The sequence below is a fragment of the Rissa tridactyla genome, chromosome 9 (genome assembly GCF_028500815.1).
Source record: "Rissa tridactyla isolate bRisTri1 chromosome 9, bRisTri1.patW.cur.20221130, whole genome shotgun sequence".
NCBI lineage: Eukaryota > Metazoa > Chordata > Aves > Charadriiformes > Laridae > Rissa > Rissa tridactyla.
In genome coordinates, this window is record NC_071474.1 from 25,761,544 (window position 1) to 25,780,971 (window position 19,428).

At 40.8% G+C, this 19,428-nt stretch overlaps 1 protein-coding gene across 18 annotated transcripts in view; it reads left to right on the plus strand.

The window, feature by feature from the left end:
• Nucleotides 1-18,421, plus strand: part of KLHL13 (kelch like family member 13) — an 86,573-nt gene extending 68,152 nt beyond the window's left edge. For all 18 annotated transcript variants that reach the window (XM_054213946.1, XM_054213936.1, XM_054213940.1 and 15 more), the window contains 4 exons: nt 4-200; nt 6,457-7,252; nt 14,815-14,928; nt 16,859-18,421. In XM_054213946.1, the coding sequence (XP_054069921.1) occupies nt 4-200; nt 6,457-7,252; nt 14,815-14,928; nt 16,859-17,346 (1,595 nt within the window). In that variant the 3' untranslated portion in view covers nt 17,347-18,421. The remainder of the gene's footprint in view (nt 1-3; nt 201-6,456; nt 7,253-14,814; nt 14,929-16,858) is intronic.
• The last annotated feature ends 1,007 nt before the right edge of the window (nt 18,422-19,428 follow it).

Below are 19,428 nucleotides of genomic sequence, written 5' to 3' on the forward strand. Positions count from 1 at the left end.
CAGGAGGAATGAAGGAACAGGATTTAATGTGCATTAAACTTCATGGCGTGAACAAAATAGGTCTAAAGAAGATCATTGATTTCATTTATACTGCGAAACTTTCCCTTAACATGGACAACCTTCAGGACACTCTGGAAGCTGCCAGCTTTTTGCAGATTTTACCTGTTCTGGACTTCTGTAAAGTGTTTCTTATCTCTGGGGTAAGGCTTACTGCTTGTTTCACGTTTACAATGATTAAGGTCTCAGTATGTTGTTTTGTTGGGTTTTTTTTCCTGAATTAGAACAGTGACTACGTAATAGTTCAAGTTAAGTCTAAAACTTGCTGTTATTCATAATTTACATTCAGAAAGAACAAGTTTGCTTTGTATTTTTCTTCTGAGTATTATGTACAGTGTGAGTTTGATATAGATGTTATACCATATTAAAATTCTTCGTAATTCCCAAACGTATTGCAGTGATGATAATCATAGTTCTTGGATTCCTTACTGGGTTCCTTAGTTCATGTCCTCACACTCTATATCCTTCCATAAGGAAGCTCCTTGGTGAGTTAAGCTGAAAAAAATGATGGAAGAGTGAGCTGCTGTTGCTGTCTGGTAATATACTTTCTTGAAACCTTTTTGTTTTGAGGCATAAATCCCATAGCTGTAGTGATCGTTACGGAGAGAATTCCATCTTCTTTGTAAACCAGTGAACCTGGTCACAGTCCTTTAGAATAATATATCCTCTAAGGGAGCTCTAATAGGGACGTCACGGAAATGCTGCTTGTTACATGAGAAAAGTAGCAACAAGGATTTTATGTTAATTTTCGTATTTTGCTAGAACTAAAAATGTCTTTGAATGCCTGCTGGGAAATTTTTTTTTCACAATCGCCAACATAAGTCATTTTGTAAGCAGGGGACAGCCCCCACAGTAGCAACCCCCTCCTCTTCTACCAGTAAGGGTTAGTTAAAAGACTAATACTTAGGCAGTGTGTAGCGTGGTTGCTTTTGTGCAGCTCGAACAAATAAAAAGTTTGCCCTGCACAGCAGTATACTGCAGTTCCAACGCAGTATGGGCTATTTATGGTTTAGAGTTGCCGCGCTGATTTTTATTTATTACACAGATTAAAATCTCAGATCCTGAACCCGCTCTTGGGGGAGGGAGAACTTTGATAACAACCTTTTTTCCTCCTCCTCCCCTTCCTCTTCCAGAGCTGGTGTCCTCTTTTGTTTTGAGGCTGTGCTTTGGAGGAGAATGCCATGCTCCCTTCGGGTTGAACGTCAAACAGTTTTGCAGGTTTCTCTGCGTTTGAAAACAAACTTCTGTTTTTGCAAAAGCCAATAATGCCAACTTGGAATAAGGTCTTTGGCAGCAGGGGAGTGGAGCGGCCACCTCTGGTGGGAGGCGAGCCCTGGGGACCCTTCTCCCCTTCCTTCCTGGGGAGAGAGCTACTTCTTCACTTGGCTTGCCTAGGGAAAGAGCTGCTTTCACCTTAAATTGGCTTATTTGGAGGAAGTTTTTTCATTGTTTGAAATGCCTGTTTGCTAAAGGTTCCTTCAGTTATGATGGTGACTCAGTCACTGTGTTGGTTCAAGTAAGAAACATGTTGTTTGATACCACTATTTGGAAGGGGTGAGGTTCAAAATCAGGAAGACTTCATTCAGTCTCTTGATTTTATTGATTCTCTTGCCTTAAATATTTTCTTTTATAATGATGTCTAAGGGAACATCATCCCATTCATTGTATAATTATAGAGAACGGACAAAAGCCGGGTTATGTTCCCAGCATCATTGTATAAAGAATTTTTGAATTAATTTTCCTTGGAATTTGAACAGGAACAAGAGCTGGGAGCCAAGCTGGTGGGCTTTGTTTTCTGTAAATACCGTATCTTGGCTTTACAGAGATTATACTAGGTTCACTCCATTTTTGAGGTAGCGTTTCTTTCATTTAAGTAATCTCTCCGAGTAAGTCTTGGGCTTATTTCTAGTGAAGTTAGCCGAGAGCGGCATCTGAGGGCTGATGCAGCCATTCTCAGACAAATACTTAATTGTCTTCAAATTGCCTAGGGAGTCCATTATTAAAGAGGTAATAGAAGTTGGTTTATGTAAAGCGTAATGTAACTGCGTTACTTCGTAAGAGGGCATTGGAAATATTTACAAAGAAAAACATAAGGTTAAGGTTACAGCTTAATTTGTGTAAAAAAAAAAATAGTGAGACCTTCAAAGAATAGTATATGTTGTAGCCGACTCATAAGTATTCTTTTATTTGTTCTGCATTTACACACGTCCAGTCAAGTAGCCCATTGCTTTGATAATCTTTGCTCTACAGCTGAGCAGACTCCCTGAGAAGCACTGGAATACTTCCTAAGATCTTTTCAGTCTGACTTTTAGTGTTATTTTTAAATATTTATAGCTATACGCTATATAGCTGTACTCCCGGGTCCACATCTAAATGAGCCATAATGTAATTAAAATTAATAAAAATGCCATGGAAAGGTTTTCAGAGTAGTGAGTGCTAGAGAACACATAATAATGTTTTTGCAGAAGTAGCAGCAGTGTACAAAATGGAGAAAGATGAGAAACCTATCCAAGTAAATTACAGCACTCAGGGGAAAATCAGTGTAATGGGGAAGGGGATGTTACACTGTAATTAAAGAAAACATTCCAAAACACTGAGAATTAATGTCTTGGCTGTACCTTTCCATGTAGTTGCATAAGAAAATTTTATTCCTGCTATAATTCTGCGCTTTTTGTTTTGGTAGCAAGTGGCAAATTGTCAAATATTGTGGTCTGTCTGGTCACAAGAACGTGGTTAACTGAGGGTGAAGCAAGAGATGGTCTCAGTTGTGTGGGAGCCAGTTCTGCCGGCCACCAGAAATCCACCGTTTTTAACTGGGGGGGGAGGATGATTGAGTCAGTTTTCCGAGCTGACCAAATTCCTGTGCTGTTATTTCTGGACTTCTATATATGGGAACCCCCAGAAAAATTGAAGATTTCAGGGCAGTGGAAGGTCTTTTACACTTAGACCCTTCGAAGCACTTCAGTGTCTAACAGTCATTGAAATGAAAAGTTAGACTCCTAAATATTTTGTGGTACTGGGCTTGAGGACTTGACTTTCTGTGCATGTTACCTTTCCCGAGCTGGTCTCCGTAGTTCTTATACTTGGAATCATTTTGCTCGGTGTCCGGTTTTGTAGTATTTCATGGTCAGGAATTTTTTTACCAGAGCTTGGTTGATTGCTTCAAAATTTCAAAGAATTAAATCAACTGCTTTCTTGACAAAGTACTTTGGCTTTTGCATTTGGTTTCTCAGGCTCTAGTAATATTGTGCTGTGCTTGACCTTTATCTTTTGAAAAGCTTTTTGGTATTTTCTGGAACTTTTACTTATGCTTTGTAATGAGCAATCAAAACGAGTAATGCGGATGAGCAGCTCTGCACAGGAGTCAAAGCCCAAGTAAAATAGTGTTTACCTAAATTTTTTGACTTCTCATGAAGTTGCTTAGCTGTTTGTCCAGGTATGGCTTTTAGCTGGTTCTGCACAAGTATCTTTACTAGTTTCTGGGTTCCCTGTACTATCAGGCTTATGTTTTTGTCTGCTATTTCCATTCCTCCCATCCACTTTGGTGGGATTTGCGAAGTAGCAGTTCCGTCTGTTGATGAGCTCCCGATTGACTGACTTCCATAGTGCACGGTTTCCACACCTCTCCTATTCACCGTAGTGTAAGTCAAACTGGTTTTTTGAAAGTCAATGCTTGAGTAACTTAAGTAGGTCAGTGTTTAATTAGCATTATTGTATTTTAATGCTGTTTAATTTTAAATATTTAAGTAGAAGTAGCTGTTACATTTCATTCTGTTGAAGGATTGTTTTTTCAGCTCAGGACTTAAGAATCTCTAGAGTATATATTTTTATGACCAAAATCTTTGCAATATAATTTAGCCTGGTACATTTATTGTTATCTTAGAGCACGGGGAAATCGGTAATAGCACTTTTGGCAAGGAGAGTAACCTTTAAGAAAATATTTAATGTAGTACCCAGATATGAGGTGAGGGTAGAATTTGTTAGTGCCAAAGTGCACAATTTCATAAGCATAATGGAGAGTACTCGCAATTGTGGGATGAAATAAAACCCTGAGTGCAGTACAATTCCAGTGGATTAATTAAGGCAGTACAAGGTAAATTTTCTGAGAATTAGGGGGTGACTGGAAACTGTTGATGTCATGTTCATCAGTCATTAAGCGGTGTATAACGTATCAATACATTTCTCAAATGTTAGTGTTCCAGGAATATATTCAGTTGCACAGATTTACGGTGTAATATTGTTGTGATGGCTGGGTGCACGCTGGGCACTCGGCGACTGGCACGCGTTCTGCAATAGATCCAGACTCTTCATTGCAACCTGAACACTTGGACCAACGGTACATAACCTGTATGGGTTTTGCTCTGATCTTTGACTTCAAACATGCCTTTTCTGTATGCAGTCGTATCTTTCTGTCTGCTTACCTCGATGCGGACAATGTGCCGCATCTCTGTAGTTTGATGCCAGTGAATGTGTTTCAATGTAGTTTTTAAATACAATGACTGCATAGCAAGAGTTAAGATTTGTGGCATATTGTGTTAAGGGCTGATTTTTCCATTGCTTTATTTTTTTTATATAGTTTGAAAGAAATTTTAGAAGTAAGGATGTTCTGTTTCATTTACTTAATTTAAGGTATGCTATTACTTCCATTATGCAATTATTTATGTAAATTGAAAATCCTAAAAGGAAATTTACAGAAATTAGTTTCCTACTGACTCTCAAAAACAGTCAGGAGAAGAAAAAAAGTTTCTTAAGCATCAGAGAATGTTTTATAGGTCATTGCTAGCTGATGTGATTATATTTTGGTATAAATAATGTCATCTGTCTGCTAATACAAAAATACTTTCCATGGATATATTGCACGGATATTTTATACTAGAACTCCTGACAGTCTGCCATGCGTTCGTCCTCTGGATAGGACCTGATTCCAGGATTAGTGTTCCTGGAGATGAAGAATAAGATTTGGAACCTTTGTGTGAAGGCGTTTCAGGATGTGTGAATGAAGACTTTGGATGACTGCAGTTCTGAACTCTAGGGCAAGTTAGATCAGTTTCTAGTGAATTTAAAAAAAATCTCCTATACTCATTAGACTTTTGAATTGTCTGGTACTAAAGGGCAATGATCAGCTTGAGTTATACAGTATTAAAATCTTGTAATCTCTGCCAAGACCAGAAGGTCATTTGAAGGTTTTTTAGTCCTTAGACTGCAATCAGGTCATAGGTCTCAATCTTCATAATCTTTTTAAAAATAAGCATGAGATTTGCAAGCTTAAATTCTTTTGGCAATACAAATATAACGAGAGTTGCAAAGTTGTGGAAATTGTCGACATTGAGTAGGACTGACATGCACCGGGACTAGAAAGCATGCGTAAGTGAAGCTTGGGTTAGAATAAGGATTGAATGCAAAAAAAAAAGGTGCAATTCTCAGCAAGAAGCATCTGAAAATTGACTTGCTTTGCATGTGTACCATAGAGCTTGCTGAAATGAATCGGCTGGGTTTACTCCTGCCCGTCTTTGTCCCTCTGCCTTGGATCCCAAGTGACCTGTTAAATTTAGGAGCCAACGATGTAAGAAAGGTAGATGCACTGACAGTGTAAAAGATGTGGTTACCAAGATATGGTCCCTCAAGTATTGAATTAAATTCGGGTATAAGCCATACTGTGAAAGCATTTCATGTGCTGGGTATTTCTAGGGAAAATCCTCCTAGATTTCCCCCCCCCCCCCCCCCCCAAAAAAACAAATTTAAAAAATTGGCTATCTTTGTCTTATTTTTGACAAGGAAACATATTTAATTTTGAACGTATCCCATAAGAATACCACCTTGATTTGCAAGGAATATATTCATAAATAAGTGGTATTTATTTATTCATAAATAAATAAGACCACTATAAGTAAGTGGTCTGCAATGTGGCATGGGCAAGGTAGCTGTGCTGTTCTCTTTGCCTGCATTATTATGACAATACAATGTTAATAATGTTAGAAAATGTCTAATGATGAGACCTACTTTTGCATTATTCTCTGTAACCTTGGGCTGATCACCTCTCCCTTAACTGTACTTTCCACATTTCTTTCTTACGGAGATGTTTGCAGAGCTTTTCAAAGATGAAGTGCTGTGTAATTGCTATGTATCATCATTGTCTAGTGTATTTGACATAATTAATATATGCCATCTGCTTGTTACTTGTCTCATTTCTTTCTTCGAAATAAGGAATACATTGGGTCTCCCCTCGCAGTCATGAATCTATACATCACATTGCATATTTACTTGCTCATGTGTAAATCACCTTGAGCATTGCAAAATGATGAAATATTGCTGATTCTACAGTATTCATTAAATTCTACATTATCATTTAGGCACCAAATTAAGAAAGTGTTTTGATTCCTCTTTCTGTTTACTTAATAGGTTTCGTTGGAAAACTGTGTTGAGGTTGGGCGAATTGCCAACACATACAATCTCACAGAAGTGGATAAATATGTTAATAATTTCATCCTGAAGAACTTCCCTGCGTTATTAAGTACTGGTGAATTTGTGAAACTCCCCTTTGAACGTCTTGCCTTTGTGCTTTCAAGCAATAGCCTTAAGCACTGCACTGAACTCGAACTCTTCAAGGCGGCTTGTCGCTGGCTGCGCTATGAGGAGCCTCGGATGGAGTACGCTGCAAAGCTCATGAAGAACATCAGGTTTCCGCTGATGACACCCCAGGATCTTATTAACTATGTTCAAACAGTGGACTTCATGAGAACTGACAACACCTGCGTAAACTTGCTTTTGGAAGCCAGCAATTACCAAATGATGCCATACATGCAGCCAGTTATGCAGTCGGAGAGAACTGCCATTCGGTCGGACAGCACGCACCTGGTGACGTTGGGGGGAGTGCTGAGGCAGCAGCTGGTGGTCAGCAAGGAGTTACGCATGTACGATGAAAAGGCCCATGAATGGAAATCCTTAGCTCCCATGGATGCACCAAGGTACCAGCACGGCATCGCCGTGATCGGAAACTTTCTTTATGTAGTCGGGGGCCAGAGCAATTACGACACGAAAGGAAAGACGGCGGTTGACACGGTCTTCAGGTTTGATCCTCGCTACAACAAGTGGATGCAAGTCGCATCTTTAAATGAGAAGCGCACCTTCTTCCACCTAAGTGCCCTCAAAGGACATTTGTACGCAGTCGGTGGGCGAAACGCGGCGGGTGAGCTAGGTGAGTGCTGCTCCCCACGTGCGGCTTCTTGCCCTGCTCTTTGGGCCTTGAAGTCCCGTCCTGCCCGGTGAGCGGGTGGAGAGGAGCAGAGGTGAAGCTGTTGGTGTACAGCTTCTGTCTGGAAATACGGCAAATGCCTAGAGAAATTTGTCTGGATGCTATTAGCAGTTAATTTTAGAAGGGCTTCCACAGAAACACTTCCAAATACAGGTATCTTGTGCACTGATGCATAGTATCCAATGCCTTCACCTTTATCAAAGGTGGAGTAAGCGTGTGCGTCTACATGTATGAGCGTGTGTGTGTATAAATGCAACTATATACAAAAAAATATTATTACTTCAGCTGAGAAACCAAACCCCCTCTTTTCACTCTTAAGGGATACGTGACTTTAACTGAAACTCACGGTTGAGTGCAGGTTGTACTTTAAAAGATGCAAATTTTCTGGGATAGTAATTTTGAAATGCCTTTTTTTTGTTTGTTTGGTTTTTTTTGTTTAAATGACCAAGCGATTTGTTTCACTCACATTCTGGACTTAACTACTAAAAAATGTTATATTTTGCCTGTGATCTTGTGACTAATCAGTTAACTTATTTATATGAGTGACTCTGTCCTGCTGCCTCCTTTTTCCCCCCTTGCAAATGATGATTGATTTTACTTGAGTAAAAAAAAAAAAAAATAATAAAAAAGTCAATTTCAGGGAAATAAGATTGTTGGTAACAAAGAATAAATACACAGTAACTTTTAATTTAAAAAAAGTCAGTAGAGGATGGCCCGTATTCATCCACTGCATACCCTCAATTGTAAATTTGTCTGTGCTTTAAAATCCAACTGTTACAGTCATTGTGCGTGGAATTTTAGCATAATATTTTATCTAAACCAGATGCAAGATTTCATTATTTTGTTCGCTGCATTCAACCCAACACTGAACTGTGGCTTGTCAAGTCTTTGCAGCAGTATCTCTTGCTGCTAAGATTTGCTTTTTAATTAATGCGTCTCAGTTGTTCACATATACGCTTTGTTTCGTGATCATAATGCAAACTTTCCTTGGAAACGTATAAGGCACTGCTTCCACTACGCAAAACAGGCTGGTTTTCCCAGAAGTTTAAAATCTATTCTAATGTTTGATGAAATGAGATGTTTAAAAATGCCTCCTGCTTCCAAACAAGATGGGAAACTGTTTTGCAATAACTTGTTTTCCCTAGACAGCCATTTTCTGATGCAGATCCAGAGGTTTTCAGAATTTTTCTTATATCTCACTTTATCTACCTGAGAACACATTCTAAAAGCAAGCTTAATGCACAAACTAACGTGTATTGATCTTCATCTCGAGTATCAGAAAACCTGACCTTCATTGAGCTATTTTCTAATGGTATGAATTAATAGCAGATAATCAGGTTGCGGTCCTTGGGTACTGTTCCAGCCAGACAGAGTAGGGTTATGGCCGTGAAAAAGTTGCAAGTCTGACAAAATCGATATGAAATACGGCTGTCACTAAGGCAGTGCAACCTGTGTGTATAGCAGGCTTAACTGCAGTGTTTTTCTTAAATTAGATCAAGCGGTATCATTCTGCTGACCTCAACTCTTCCGCAACTTTAATTAAAATACAAAATCTATCACCTGTCTAAAATTCTTCTGTAAAGATATCATTAAAATGCTGCAGTGATTTCTGCACAGACCTGAAAAATGCCATTGGATCATTCTGCGGGAAGAACACTCTATAAATGCTATTGTAGCTGTCTGATGCTTTGATTTGGGGCTTCAGTTTCTTTTCTTGTTAATTGTGAGGCAAGTCACTTCTCATTTTCATGTTTCTTTCATAAACCTTGACAGCCAGGAGATGAAATGCAGCTTAAACTTCCCATTCTCTTCAGATGAGAAAAACTCACAAGCTTTTCATAGAGGAGAAGGTCAAATGTGCGTTGGACAGGTATTAAAGAAGTTGCCCTTGGGTTCAAACTAATTTCAATCTGTTGTTAGAGAGGAAACATTCCCAAAACCTGAATTCAGCTTTCTGGAAGATCAGGTCTTACGGAAAAGGGCCAAAGGATTAAAGTTACTAAAATGAATTTCTTTATTTTTTTCTCCTGATGTTCACTCGAATAAAAATTATACTTTTTTGTAGGCTGTCAAGCCTTCCCAAAAGAGTTTTCAAATGTTTAATCTTCTGAGAGCTTTGTAAATACCACTTTCTACCTCAGTAGTACGTGCTCTAGCAGTAATACGCAGCTGCTGGTTTAACAGCGCACGCCACTGAGAAAAGTTTGGTTCCTGGGTAAGGACAGGTGACTTTGCACGTGTGCGGTACCTCCACTGGAGTGTGGCAAATGCAGCTTTGAGATGTGCTGAATTTTGAAGGTACAAAACACCCTTGAAGTTGGCTGACCCCCCCCAGCTGTCTCAGCCTGTCCTCACAGCAGAAGGGCTCCAGCCCTCCCACCATCTCCGGGGCCTCCTCTGGCCCCGCTCCAACAGCTCCGTGTCCTCCTTCTTTTGATGCCCCAGCGCTGGAGGCAGCACTGCAGGGGGGTCTCCCCCGAGCGGAGCAGAGGGGCAGAATCCCCCCCCCCCCAGAAGCCTGCACCACTCCTCGACGGATTGTGCGTGATTCTGGTTGGTTCTTTTTAAATGCCGAAGCAGGCGCTGCCAGTGGTATTCCCAGAAGGCAGAAGAAGAGCCCTCCGGCGTGAGGAGACCAGCCTGGAGAAGGCGGGTGTGCAAAAGGCAGGACTTTTTGGAAAAGGAGGCAGAGGGCAAAGCAGGTGTGGTTCACAGAGATACTCCTGAAGCAGAACTCATCAGTGATTTCCAGCTGTGCTGTTGTGCAGAGCTCTGGAAACCGTTTTCTCTTCTCAGACCAGTAGATTTTTGAAGCTCTTTTTTTAAGAGTTTGGTTGTGGTACTTGATGATGGCAGCAGCTGTGCTTTTGGGTGTTAGAAAACTTGGGTGGTTGGGTACTTCCCAGGTACTTCAGGCTCTGCTGTTGATAGGCTTGGGGGGAGGTTGACATTTTCACAGATGGTCTTTTCCAACTTCAGGGGATGTTGGGTTGTGACCACGGATTCATTAATACCTTCATCATCATGCTGCAGTAAAGACAGAAAGAGAAGACTTCTTGCCCAGGGCAGGACAGTTAGGTATTCGTCTGACCTCCTGCCCGATGAATGGGAAGGCCTTTGTTTACCAGGTGCCCTCAATTCAAACAACTCCTTGTTTATGTAAAAACTTCTCTTGTGACTACATAATACATATATTTTAAATGTTGTTGGTTAAGAAGAAAAATCTGCATCATCACCCAGCCGGGCGGTCTGTGAATATCGAACCACAGTGTGAACTGGAGGACCTCTTGCGTAGGAGCTTATTTGGAAGTGGCTCCTTGCTATGCTAGGGACAAAATCACTCAGGGCACTGTTTAATTTAACCAAGTCAGCTTTGAGTTGGACAGAAGCAAGCTGTATGATAGAAAAGATACAACAAAGTGAAGATTCTGGGTTTTGGGACATCACACGCAGTTGCTCCGTGGTGCTGTAATAAACCCCAGACACATTAGAAGCTAGTGACAGAGAAGTGGTAAATATCTGTATATGCCTCAAATAGCATCACAGATGGAACTATAAAATGAGTGCAGGCTGAGCGTCCCCTGGGACTGCCAAAGCTTTGTGTCTTTTGGAGATTGCTTAATTCTATTAAAATGAGGCCTGTCTTCCCTGGATTATGGTAATGAGCAGATCAGAAGTTCCACTGTTAAACAGAAATAAAGCCTGACTTGAATCATTCGTGCTGTTGGGAGAATGAATCTGTCGGTCTCATGCTATATAGAATATATACTTAGGTTCAGTAAAGTAGCGGTTCTTTCGAGTGTTTGGTGAATGATGCTCTGTCTGGAGGTGATGTATAGAACTTCCTGATACCTGTCTTAAATTAACAGGCACCTTTAATAGTTGAAATTTTGGATATTTTTTTTTCCTTTTCAGTGCAGAGGGAGCTCTTAAGAGAGAGAAGTGGAATGACCTTGCAAGGAAACAGGGAAACAACTACGCAGAACAACCAAACAGAACAGTAGGGTTTATCCAGCTGGGAAATAATTAGCTTTGTTTTAGAGCGCGGTAGATTTGAGATGGAATGATTTGTCTGCAATGCTGCCAGACAGTACTTTAGTTCTACTCATGATGGCCGAGAGAATTTTGAAGCCACATCAGAAACTGAGGGATCTTGGACTCAACAGCCTCCTTTCTCAGATAACTAATGTCTTTACAACGTGCTGGCAGTGGTGGCAGTAATGTACACCAACTTCTGCATTTTTATCTTCTCTAAAGTGCTCTCTTGGCTCGCTAAAGAGATCTCTTGGCTACGGTTCCTCTTGTAAATGCAGTCCATGGCGCAGAGTGAGATAAACAGCGGTCCGGCATTGAATGTCATGTTAATCTGGTAGTTGCTGGCGTGGTGATTGCTTCCACGTACTCTGCTCTTCCTCCCCTTAGAGTGTATTAGAAATTTCAGTTCCTCACCTCTGCCCAGGCTGGAAGTATGGTGGGGAGGAGGATGTCTTTGTTTTTGTGAAAGCAAGTAGAATGCTGATTTCATCGCAGCGAACAGCAGGTCGGAAGGGTCTGCTCTCAGGGTAGAACTGGGACAGCTATAATTACGTGCATGTCAAATCTGGTTTTCTATGTTCTTGAAATTTCTGCACATCTTTGTTTTCTCCTGATTGCTAAATAGAGCGGAGTTGAAAGCTTTCCTTTTTAGAAAAGAATATTGGAATGGATGAATACATTTATAGAAGGAAGAGCACGGGTTTATTTGGGGATTGGCCAAATACTGCATGTGTTGTCAAGAGGGCAGTACATGAAATACAGCTCATAGATTTAATTTTAGATTTTAAAATTTAGATTTTAAAATTAACTTTAATTTAGTTTGTAGAATCGGTTCTTTGTGCCTATACCTTTATTTGGGCAAGAGGCTGTCACCAGCATTCGCTGGCTTTATGGCTCTGTTGGTGCTTGGTGGATATAAAAAATCCGCAGGATATCAAATAGGAAAAATACCAAAGTTTTTCAAGAAGAATTTTTGACTTTATTAAAAATCAAGCCTGACTTTACAAAAATTTCATTACAGAAGAATGACTGAATGCATTTTCATACCTTTCCTTGTGCAGACTTTCATCTACCCATACGCGTGTGTAACGTGAATGGCAGCTTGAGGCTCATTTCGGATGGCCGCAGTAGGAAGCGCAGTAACGGGAAGGCTAGACGGAAGGAGAGGTGCTTCGTGAAGGGCTGATTTCTTAGAGTAAACCTCGAACTTGCCCATATTGGGCTGGATTTTAAAATGGCTAATGTGGCATGTCAGCAGTAGTATCTAGAGACTTCAGTTGACTTCAGTTACTTCCCATCAGTTTTTTATTGCCCATCTTACAAAGCCCTGAGATGGCTGGCATAACTGGGAGCGCATGTGCAAGGCACTCTGAGAAAACCAGAAGCGTTTCGGGCTGCCATTACCATTTTTTAAGCATTTTCAAGAATGTGAAATTAATCACTTCACACTTGTGAATCAATGTATATAATTTCTTTTGAAAGAAACAGGAATTTAGTGGGTTTTGTCTTATATCATGGACTTAACGTTCTGGACTAGCACTCTTCTGTATTTCTTAAATTTAAGTTTCAGCTCCTGGGTGGGGAAAACCTGAAGAAAACAATTTAGCAATTCTCATGTGCAATGTAGATTTTTATTTTTTTTTAATTTTTATTTTAACCTTAGATGATGCTGAACTGGTTGTCAAACAGTATTCCTGATGCTGGAACTGGAAGCTTCTATTTTAAGCATGTCTACTGGAGACACTAATTGCACAGAATTACAAAATATCATCCTGTCTTGCAACAGTAAGGAGGTTGTATGTTTTACAGCAGCTAAGAGAGAATTTAGAAGGTCACTGTAATGAGCTCTTTGCTAAATTTTTCCTTGACTAGAGATCTTTTGGAGACCACAGCTATACCTTCCTTTTCCAAAATGCTTCAAAGGATTTTTTTAGGAAGCAGATTTGGAGTTTAGGGTGAGGTACCTTGTAGTCACTGTATGAGCGTTACTGATTAGTGCACTGTACTGGCCTGGCCAGTACTGCTGATTCTGCAGGTTTAGGCTCGTTTCTGGCCTTTAAAATGCCAAGTTTCTCAGCTTCTAAATTCTTTTCTGTCTCTTCAAGTTAATGAGTAATCCTGGACTATAAGTCACCATCAGTGATTCCTTAAAGCCGGCTCAGATTTTCTACCCTTGACTGAATAAAAAGCTTGTTCTAGAGCAAGTAAAATGCCACTTTCAAAGATAGATTCAATTTTGTACGCATAGTTCATAAACATCTCTCTTCAGAGATTAAACATTGTGTAACAAGCATTAGAATCTGATTCTTAATTTTAATTATTTAAAATGAGATTTAATTTGTCTTGAAGATAACACAATTATTGATAATAGCTTTGTGCATCATAAGGTCACTATATTACAGGGGTTTTCAGGATCTCTTGCCCCTCTGGTCATATTTTACTATTCAAGCTGCCAATCTCTCCAGCTTGCTCACATCCATTATTAAATCTGCTTTCTCTTCCTGTTCTCTGTGCTGATTGCGTAGCCCCTCTTCCACCCCACTCCGGAGAGAGGATTCCTTCTCAGAAATGCTTTCTGCAAGGACACCTGGGCTCTGGGTTTCTCTTTAATTAGTACTAACCTCTGCAATTCCTGATTTGGTAAATCCTTTGGTGATTTTAACATTGGAATTCACAAAGAACACTGCTCAGACTGAGCTGTGTATCGATACGGGCACGGCTTCTCACCAGTCAAGATTCAGCGATGTTTTATCTTGTAATTTTTTTAAAGCTTGGCTGTTGTGAACTGTTTGCATTAGTGACTTGCGTAGGCTGGGCTGTATGTTGCTGTGCAAGCGCTTGAAACATTGCAAGACAATAGAAAATGACTCAACAGTTGCTGCCCCCTTTTGAGGGCACAGGACCATTTCGATGCAACATACCAAGGAGAAAACCCAGCCTGGTTTTCTGCATGAGTGGGACATTGCTGAAGACATGGGTCTGCGAAAAGCGTCCTGGTTGCCAGGTGTGTTGATCCTTTTTGGGATAGGTTTTAATTCTTTTTCCCCTGTCTCTCTACAGCAGACACCGAAGGGAGCTGTGCAAGAGGAAATGTGTAGAAAAGCTGAATTCATCCTGCTTTTGCCATTTTCCTGGTGTCTGTACCTCTGTACCAGAGCTGTGCCTCTGGCAGGGTTCATGGGCTGGGGCAGGTTGTGTGTCAAGCAGGGATGAGAACGAGAGAAGTGGAAGGCAAGAAAGCAAGAGGATTTTTTTTCTTCCCTTTTGTTCCTCTGGGGCAGAGCTTGAGGTTTTTCTGTATTGTCTCTCGACATCGTGCTCAATAATTCCCTTGAAACTTTCTCAGCTGAACAGCGTTTCTCATTGATACTTCCCCTGTTTATGAATATATTACTGCCACTGCGACTGTCCTCAAAACCAGATTGCCGTGCGAGCTTCAACATTTTTATATTCTCATTTGTTTTAAACAGCCACTGTGGAATGTTACAATCCCAGAATGAATGAATGGAGCTATGTCGCAAAAATGAATGAGCCCCACTATGGTCATGCTGGAACGGTGTATGGGGGATTAATGTATATTTCAGGTAAATAATTCATATGATCATATCATCTCTATGAAGCAATTATTTATTTAACTTTTCCTGTTTCAGTGGGGGACAATAAAAACTAGTCTCTGGTCACATTCAGTTTGCCATGGTATGAGCAGTGATGCAAATTCATCTGAAGCCAGTCAAATGCCATACACACTGCAGAATGTGATAAAATTGGTTTAGATAATATCATGTATTTACGTAGTAGATGACAGCTCTGAACTCCAAAGCAGTTATTCGCTGCTTTATTTTGGAAAGCACTTTAAAAAAGAACATCTGCCTTCATGGAGCTAATGGAAAGGGATAAGTTTTCATGTTAATCACAATATACAAATGATGTCTGTGCTTTCGTTTGTGATAGGGTCAGTCCTATATGTCACCGAGGTTATAGTTCCATGCCATTTTTATTTTTTTTTTCCAAACTGGGAGCAACAGGTTTTCTGAAAATCTGCTATCTACTCAGTGTTTAAAGAAGATTCGATCTGTCGGTGATCCGTACAGGGATCACAGCCCCATGTATGTTCTCCTGCTGCCATTTTAAGGGATGTCCTCTAAAGAGCTAAGCTGAAGTTCAGGGCAGGAGGTGGGATAGGGCTGCTCAGCTGGGAAGAACTGGTGGGGAGATGCACTGGAGCGGGTTGAGCTTCGGGGTACTTTGAATCAGGGGGCCTTGTGCCAGTAGACTAGGAGGGACTTGTTTTAAAATTTACCGTAAGGTACAGCTGCTTATTTTTGGACGAGCCCGTCCATTAAGCTAGCATCTGATTGTTGTCCTGCTACTTGTACTTTTTTGCCCATTTTGCTTGTTTTACTGTGGGTGGCACATGTGTATGCTCCCTGCTGGGCTTTTTTCGTGTAGATGCTGTGTATTTCCCACAGATTTTTCTTTTCCTCCCCCTCTCCTCTCAGGCAGCCCTGTGAGTCTAGACACTTTTGGGGTTGAAAATGTGAAGATCGGTTCCTTTGCCGTTTAAGCCTCTCTGAGAGGCTCCCGGGCACTGCCAGTACAACGGCTGTTGTTAAGTGTCAGGGCTGGACAGTCCTGGGTTTTTTTGTATTTAATTCTTACTGTCCGACTGAAGAATTAAGTACTTTCTTGCATAACCCCTGTAGACAGCGTGCCATCTCTGTCTGCTCGTCATCCAGGCACGATAATTCAGTGTTGAATGGTTAGCCCGGCAGAAGGTTGTTCAGTAGCAGTGTATTCCCTGCATATTTTTTAGCACCTCAAATGTAGTTGCATTATGGTCTTAAACCATAGCTAATAAGCCTACAGTGTCTGAAATTGGTGCGACGGCTTTCTGACCTGCCTAGTGGCCTTGCGGGGGGAAGGTGGGATGTTTCATCCACTGATGGGAAATCGTCCTGTGATTTCCCCTGAAGCCTCCCCAGCCGCCTTTGCAGGGAACTGTGGAGAAGGTGAATACAGAGAGAACCACAGGCATCTATTAACAGAAGAATATTTGAAGTCTGTGTCCTCTCTCTCTCTCCAGGTCAAGTTGATGAAAAACGTTTTCTGAAGAGAATTCTGCTATGCGATAGGGCCACTTAAAACACAATAGCGTAGTATCAAAATGTGCAAGGGGAATGGATTTCTGTTTTCTTGACGGTGAGAAACAAAAGTAGCGAACTGAACAAATGTAAGCATAAGAAATAATTTTCCCCAAATGAAGCATAGGTAGCATTTTTTTTGTTCTCTTAATCTGCCAGTATCATCTTATGTAATGAAGTACTGCATCAGACAGATGTAAAGGAACAAGGTACATTAAAAATGTCATTTGAAATGAAGCATGCGGGTGATAGTAATCTTAGCTAATGTGAAAAAGTTTTAGGGAAGGCTAAATTCATTCACAAAAATGTACGTTTCTGCTATTTATTGCTTGTGAGTGTGAGCACTACTCTAACATGCGTTTTGTTTCTCTAGGGGGAATTACCCATGATACTTTCCAAAAGGAACTTATGTGTTTTGACCCTGACACAGACAAATGGACTCAGAAAGCTCCGATGACGACAGTCAGAGGTCTGCACTGCATGTGTACTGTGGGAGACAAGCTGTATGTTATTGGTGGAAATCACTTTAGAGGAACGAGTGATTATGATGATGTTCTAAGCTGTGAATATTACTCACCAACTCTAGACCAGTGGACTCCAATTGCTGCCATGTTACGTGGGCAGAGTGATGTTGGGGTTGCTGTCTTTGAAAATAAAATCTATGTTGTTGGAGGATATTCTTGGAATAATCGGTGCATGGTGGAAATAGTTCAGAAATATGATCCAGAAAAAGATGAGTGGCATAAAGTATTTGACCTTCCCGAATCACTCGGTGGCATTCGAGCCTGCACTCTTACTGTTTTCCCACCGGAGGACAATACAGGGTCACCGTCTAGAGAATCTCCTCTTTCAGCACCTTAGAAACGTCCCTCGACTTATGATGTTGTAGTAACACCTTTGCACTGCATCATGGAGTCTTATTATTTTTCTTCAGTAGTTTCTGTTGGGCTTAGCCTACAGCATTTTGTACAATTACTGGAAAAAAAAAAAAAAGACTTTGACGTTATTTGTGCTGTTTGTTTGGCCTAGAATGTTTGTCAAGTGGTTAACAAAACAAGATGTACTCACCCGAGCCAAATGTTTAACAAATGAGAAGATATTGTCTATAAAATGTATGAACTAGGTACGTTATTAATGTTGTGTATTGGGTGTGAGGTACCTTATAGATTACATTTGGAAGCCCCCCGAGTCAAATTTGAAGACTTTGTCTTGAACACGTTCTTTCACTAAATTTCACAGCCGAAATCCTTTTTCCGTTCGATTGCGACTGCAGATTACGAGGGGAGGTAGACCACATCAAGGTGAACTATGACAGAAGGTTGCCAAGGGGCCTGAGCTACCTCCCTCTTTTCACGGAGTATTTTTGACATATCTGTTTGCCCACCTGACTTTGTGGGTGCTTTCAGAACATATGAAGTTTCTTATGCAGAGGGGAGAAATAAAATAATTTTAAAATATTAGCACTATACAGGAAGCGGACCTTGTAGAGGCCGAGCGTTTTTTATAACATATAGCGAGTGTTTTTCCTGAGTCGGTTGAGTGATGCTTCAAACAAAAGATTTAAAACGTTTGGATTTTTTTAATTTGGGTTTTTTTCAGGAATTGCCTTCCGCTTGCACGGGAGCACACACTATTAACAAATGGGAATTCAGTGCAGTTGTATATTCTGTTGTACGCCTGTACTGAATATAGGTAGATAAGGGCTAGGAACATTAACTTAAGCCACTGAATTTGACCAAATCGTTCCATCAGATCAAATTTAATCTACCTTTTCTCCTTTGCTGTTGAGAGAACTTGCATTATGTGTCCTCTGTATAGTCTCAGTTAATAAGGTTATTTAGCACAAAGTGCAGCTTCGGCGAGAGAGCTGCTTTTGCTCAGTGAACTTGGACTACCACATTTTACCTTCTTTTGTTCAATAAAACTTTAAACTGCAGTTACTCAGTCTACGCTACCTCATTAATGTATTTGGTTTTCTTCCTCTGCCTCACCGTCTCCAGGATGCGCGTTACGTATACCTGTGGGTGTAGATGAATGTGCTAGGAAGCCAATGCAGAAGTGATCGTGAATGGGTATTTTTGACCTACTTTTAAGAAACTTATTTTGGCCTGACACGTTCATTTTATTGTTAAGGCCTGACAAAAGAACCAACCATCGTAATTTTTCTTTTTTTCCTTGGAGAACTACTGCGTCTGTGTGCAGCCGTGCAAATTCACAGAAATCTTTATCTGCTCCCGAATACAGCGCGCTGCTGACAAATTGTGCTTACAGAAGGCAGATACCGTTGTGCTTGTTTGGAACCTCCCATCCTGCGTTACCAGTGGGTTTGCTGATGGGCAGTCCAAGGGGCGTCAGCTGGGGAAGACTGTTTAAGTCTTTATTTTATTGTGCTGCCCGTTGCCAATAACCACGTAAAGCTGAACAGACTTTGTGTTGGGAGGATGCTGATTGTATTCTGTCCCTGCTTGACGCAGCAAGCAGCAGCGTTACTGCGGTGTCAGTTTTGGAAGCGCTGATATTTATTCTTCATGCGGTTTGCTAGTAACGATCACTACGAAATGTATGTGTAAGCTTTAGGTCCCGTAATTGTTTTGGTTAAAATCAAAAGCAATTCTTCCTCTTAAAACGAAACAGAACTTGCTTCTGCGTAGCTGTGTGTGAGGTTGTTGCAGGTGGAGTAGCGGCAGCAGTGGATGCTCTTGGGAAGCAGCCAGTCAAGATTAATTGACTCGTCACCTTACGGACACTCTTCTAATGCTGCGCAAAGCACCAGATAGGAAAATGCTGCTCTGTCGTTTAAGTGTGTGTCAGTCGCTTAAGTGTCACATGCTACTGTTGGGGTTTTTTTCCAGCTCAGAGACCAGATTTTAGAGCCTGCTTGAGTTTAAATCCCCTGAAATCCATATTCCATTTCTGTTTTGTTAAATTAACTGAAAAGCAAGT